Genomic DNA, 4,577 nt, shown 5'->3' with positions numbered 1-4,577 from the left:
AGTGGGAAGCAGCCGTGTAGCACAGGGAGATCAGCTCGGTGCTATGTGACCACCTAGAGGGGGGGGATAGGGGGGGGGTGGGGGGGGGGGGGGCACGTCTCCTGGGCACGTGTGCTCCCCAGGGCGGGTTTCCAGGAGACTGGAAACGGAGCGCCTGAGTTCGCTGCCCTGCTCACCACTCTGCGCTTTGCGTTTGCAGTCAGCGGAGCCTGTCAAGAGGCAGCCGAGGTCCCAGTGCCTGTCCACGCTGGTCCGGCCCGTCTTTGGAGAGGTGAGGGCCATGCCGGGGGTCCTGGGGGGCAGGGGCTGTATTGCTGTTCTTCAGAGATGCTGCCTCCCGCAGGGCCACAGCAAGGTATGCTGGCCAGCCTGCCAGTGCGCAGGCTTTCTGGGTCCCGGAAAGCCCAGGAGGGTGGACCCGCGGACCCGACCTTCTGAGTGGAAGGGCCAGGGATGGCTGGGGCAAGCTGGCCTAAGGTGACCCTTAAGTTCCCAAGCCTGCCAGGGTTCTCTGGGGTCCCAGGGCAGCTTTGATCATGAATTACTGTCTTAGGATCTTTTGTCTTGAACCAGAAACACGGGGTGACTCTCTTGTCTAGAGAGAGGCCGAGAGATTTAGATCTTGGTGTTGGGTGTCAGGCCCTGGGCAGGGAGCCCTTAAGGACAACTCCCCAGTGGTCACGTGACCCGGTGTCTGTGTCATCTGCTCATGGGCAGTCGGTAGCATCCCCAGGAGCATGAGTCAGCAGGCAGTGGGTCGTGGTCAGGTCAGGTTCACACCCAGGGTGTCGCTGGCACCTGGAGCCCGGGGAGGAGGAGGGGATGTCGTGTGGCGGCAGCAGAGCCTTTCCACGGAGGGTGGGGTGCGGGCATGGGGCACGGGCGTCAGGATGCAGGCAGGCACGCTGCTACCTCCAGGGGCCTGGAATGCCTGGGGTGAGGGGAACGGGATGCGGGGGGGGACTGCCCCTGGTTGTGTGGGCACCTGGGGCTCTGCGGCAGGAGCTCATGGGGCTCAGCGTGGACAGCTGGATCAGAAGCCTGAGCAAGGCCACCACGGGACGGGGCTGGCAGCTCTGGGGCTGCGTGGTGTGTGTGTGCGCGTCCCAGCTGTGAGGGGTGGGCCGTGGGCTGGTGTGTCTGGGTAGGGAGGTGGGTGGGGAGGTGTAGCCCCACCTAGGCTGGCTGGGGCCCCCTTAGGGTCCTGACGCTGTGGGCTGGGCCTGAAGTTAGGCTGCTGGGTGGGTGTCCTGGAAGGTGTGCACCCGTTTCTGTAGTGTCGGGCATGGTGGGGATGGGCTGACCAGTTTCCAGCCCCTCCCTGCTAGGCTAGTTGCAGGGAGGGTATCTCTCTCCTTTGGGTCCTCACAGCCCCGCGGTGCTGGTGGCCGCCTGGTCCCAGAGGTCGGACCGGCGGGTTTGGCTGTGTCCTCTCACTTGGCAGACCTGAGCTGTGGGCTTCCAGGGGCAGGCCGGGGGTGGGGCGGCCACTGCCTCTCCTGGGAGCCCTGCCCGCAGGCGTTCCGGGGACCTGCCGTCCCAGCTCTGCGTGGAGGGACCACACTGCGAGTCACAGGCGAGGGGGACAGGCCGCCAGCCTGAGCCTCTGACCAGGCGCACGGGGGTCTCCCTGCAGCTCAAGGAGAAGCACAAGCAGAGCGGCGGGGGCCTGGGGGCACTGGAGGAGCTGGAGAACGCCTTCAGCCTGGCTGAGGAGTCCTGCCCCGGCATCTCGGACAAGCTGATGGCTCAGCTGGTGGAGCGCGTGCAGAGGTGAGGGTGCTGCGGCGTGGAGGAGGCCCAGGACGCGCTTTGGGTGCTCGCCCTCGGGACAGGAGGCGGCGGGATGGGGCCGCACGGGCTTCGCTCCGTGTCCCGGAGCCCCCATCCCGGCCAGCACTGCTGGGCGGTGGCAGCAGTGACGGGGCCTCTGGTCCGCAGGTTTTCACACAGCAGAAACCACCTGACGTCAACCCGCTGAAGCCGCTGCGGTTCGCACACAGGGGAGAGAGGGGTCTTCGCCTTGAGCTGCCTCGTCGAGGACCGCACTGACTGGAAACCCCGTGTGCTGTCCGGGCCGAGGGCCTCCCTGCCGGGCCACGCCCCCAGCCCAAGCAGAGGGCCGCCCCGTTGCCACGCCCCCCTCGTGGCCAGGCCACGGCCACACTCGGCAGCAGAGTGGCGGCTGGCCGTCCCCTCTGTGGGCTCCCGGGCAGCGCGGCCACCCAGACTGAGGGGCAGATATGCCTCCTCCCCACCTGGCCCGATGGCCCTCGGAGGTTGTAGATTTGCCTTGTGGTGTTGGATCAGGTACCGTATCTTCTCATAAGTACTTGTCAGCCAGAATGTTGTTTTTTAAGAAAAACCGAACTTCCTTGCTTTCCTAAATAGCCTGAGGGTAAGGAGTTGGTTTTCATAGAACGTTGAGAGGTTCCTGCCACTTTCAATAAAGACCTGACTTGGAGACATGCTGGTGGTGGCCGGGCGGGGTCCACAGCCTGCGCTCCAGGCCTCCGAGCTCGTCATGGCACGCAGGGACCATGTGTGTTCACTGGAAGGAGAGGGGCAGCACGCAGGTCAGGAGATGCCCTTTATTTTTAACCACACGCAGGTTAGCACAGCACACCCCCTGGGGGCTGATAAATCACAGGGACTTTGCTTTCCACTTTGCAGAGGTATGTGGGGTGGGTGGCAGAGTGGTTTCTGCTGGACATCCATGGGGCTGTGATCCAGGGGCCCTGTCCCCACCCCCCATTTCACCCAGCCTGAAGGGCAGGGTCCTGCTCTGGAAGCAGAGAGGGCAGGTGGGCGGGCACCAGCCTCGGCAGTGCACGGAGCCGGGCCCATTTCCACACACGTGCGTGTTCGTCCCGCTGCCCCACGGGGCCAAGGGAGTGACTGGGTCTTGAGGGGGACTGTGCCCCTCCCAGGTGTCCCTGTGAGTGAGGCCCACCCACTGCCAGTCTGGAGGGGGGGACACGGGACGAGCAGTCGTGGGCACGTGCTGGCCCTGCTCTGCTTGCTCGGCTCTGTCCTCAGCCGGGCAGGGTGGGCTTCATGCCTCCTCCTCGGGGGTCCTGGCCCTCCCTGGTGAGGTGCTGGCACTCTCTATCACCTCCATCCACCTGAGAAGAGGTTTCGGGACCGTCAGAACCGGGCCCCCACCCCACCCCACCCCCGGCAGATTGTTTGGGAAGAAGGAGGCGTGCTCTGGCCATCAGACCAGTGGGTTTGCGCTCAAACTGTCTTGCCAAGAGTAACCCCAAATAAGGGGGGCACGGGACTCAGTATGGGCCAGTTAGAAGCCTGGAAGCAGTGCTCGGTCCTTCCTTTCCAGGACCCAGGAAACTCGCCTCTGGTGTCCTCAGTGGAAGCGGGAGAGCCGAGGAGATAAGGGGGGCCCTGGCAGCGCTCCGCGAAATTACCTCCCTAACGTGTATTTGCTCTCAGCCCGGAAAAAGTAGACGTGGGACTTGAACTGGAGCTTGAAGACGTGCTCCTTGTGGATGCCGTCGGCCTCCCCGGGAAGGCTCACGCTGTAGCCCAGCAGCGGGAGGCTGGCCAGGGGGCAGTCGTCCTGGAAGGCAGCAGGGCCCGCGCTCACCAGGCGCCCAGCCCCCCGCCCTCTCCCCACACGGCAGCGGCCGCGGGGCCGGGCTCGTTCAGAACCGAGGGGGTTCTGTGAGGGTGCAGTGGGCGGGCCTGGCGGGCCTGCAGTGCCAAGGGCAGAGCCCCCCTCGGGCTCGGGTAAGCACCCCTACCTGGTGAGTTTTGTAAAAGAACAAACAGAAATTGGTGAGGACCACCCAGAGCTTCTGCCAGCCGCCACTGTTCTTGACCTTCCTCAGCAGGTATCCCGAGAGCTGGTTCTGGAAGAAGAAAAGCCTGTGGGCATAAGTGTCCCGGGACCGCCGGCCCCTAGACAGCCACGCTGTGGGCTCTGTCCTCCCAGGGGCCTCCTGGGAGCAGGTGTCTCCCCAGGGTCACCCCCCACAGGCTTCGCTGGCTCCGCACTGACACGAACGCAGCGCCCTTCCCCGTGCTCTGACGCTCTGCTCGTCGGCAGCTAACAATCTGAAGGGCGGTGAAAAGTCTGGAGAATGAAGTCGAACGGCGCTCAGTCCCTTTCCCGTCATCACCAACCCCCTGTAACAGACACGGAGCCCAGACAGGAAGGTTCTCAGACCGTGGGGAGCAGGGGTGCCCTGTAAACAGAGGCCCACGCAGCCAGCGGCCTGGCCCGGCCCAGCCCGCAGCGCGGCGCCCCTCTGGAAGGGAGAAGGGCCGCCCTGCTCGGCCCCGAGGCCTGCACCGCTCTGCGCTGGCCCTTGTGCCCCCCGGCCGGCGCCACCGCTTCCGTCCTCACACCTCGTGCTGGGGCGAGGCACACGGGCCCAAGTACATCCGCAGACGGTAGGGCCCTCCCCACGACGCAGGCCTCTGTCCCCGTCGGGGCTGGTGCTCACGAGGGCCCCGCGCCTCTGACATGTGAGGGGGTGGCACAGACGGTGGACGCGGTGACCAGGGCCACTCCGCCGTCATGGAGGCCCCAGTGAGCTGGCCATGATCCCCGCTCT

General features: G+C 65.5%; 2 protein-coding genes across 4 annotated transcripts in view; one reads left to right on the top strand and one right to left on the bottom strand.

Moving 5' to 3' along the window:
• The window catches only part of STK25 (serine/threonine kinase 25), an 11,225-nt gene extending 9,211 nt beyond the window's left edge, over nucleotides 1-2,014 (top strand). For 2 of the 3 annotated variants that reach the window (XM_007469955.1, XM_007469957.1), the window contains 3 exons: nucleotides 200-271; nucleotides 1,637-1,773; nucleotides 1,942-2,014. In XM_007469955.1, the coding sequence (XP_007470017.1) occupies nucleotides 200-271; nucleotides 1,637-1,773; nucleotides 1,942-1,981 (249 nt within the window). In that variant the 3' untranslated portion in view covers nucleotides 1,982-2,014. The remainder of the gene's footprint in view (nucleotides 1-199; nucleotides 272-1,636; nucleotides 1,774-1,941) is intronic. The other variant, XM_007469956.1, reaches the window with a different exon arrangement.
• Nucleotides 2,015-3,055: 1,041 nt separating this feature from the next.
• FARP2 (FERM, ARH/RhoGEF and pleckstrin domain protein 2) overlaps nucleotides 3,056-4,577 on the bottom strand; it is an 82,131-nt gene continuing 80,609 nt past the window's right edge. Inside the window, exons 28-30 of the mRNA XM_007469970.1 lie at nucleotides 3,762-3,869; nucleotides 3,426-3,577; nucleotides 3,056-3,125 (exon numbers count right to left, since the gene is read on the bottom strand). Of these exons, the coding sequence (XP_007470032.1) occupies nucleotides 3,056-3,125; nucleotides 3,426-3,577; nucleotides 3,762-3,869 (330 nt within the window). The remainder of the gene's footprint in view (nucleotides 3,126-3,425; nucleotides 3,578-3,761; nucleotides 3,870-4,577) is intronic.

This window comes from Lipotes vexillifer, unplaced genomic scaffold, assembly GCF_000442215.2.
Source record: "Lipotes vexillifer unplaced genomic scaffold, Lipotes_vexillifer_v1.1 scaffold988, whole genome shotgun sequence".
In the NCBI taxonomy this organism is placed as follows: domain Eukaryota; kingdom Metazoa; phylum Chordata; class Mammalia; order Artiodactyla; family Lipotidae; genus Lipotes; species Lipotes vexillifer.
Note: the sequence above shows the minus strand (reverse complement) of the source record. Positions and strands in the feature narration are given on the sequence as shown.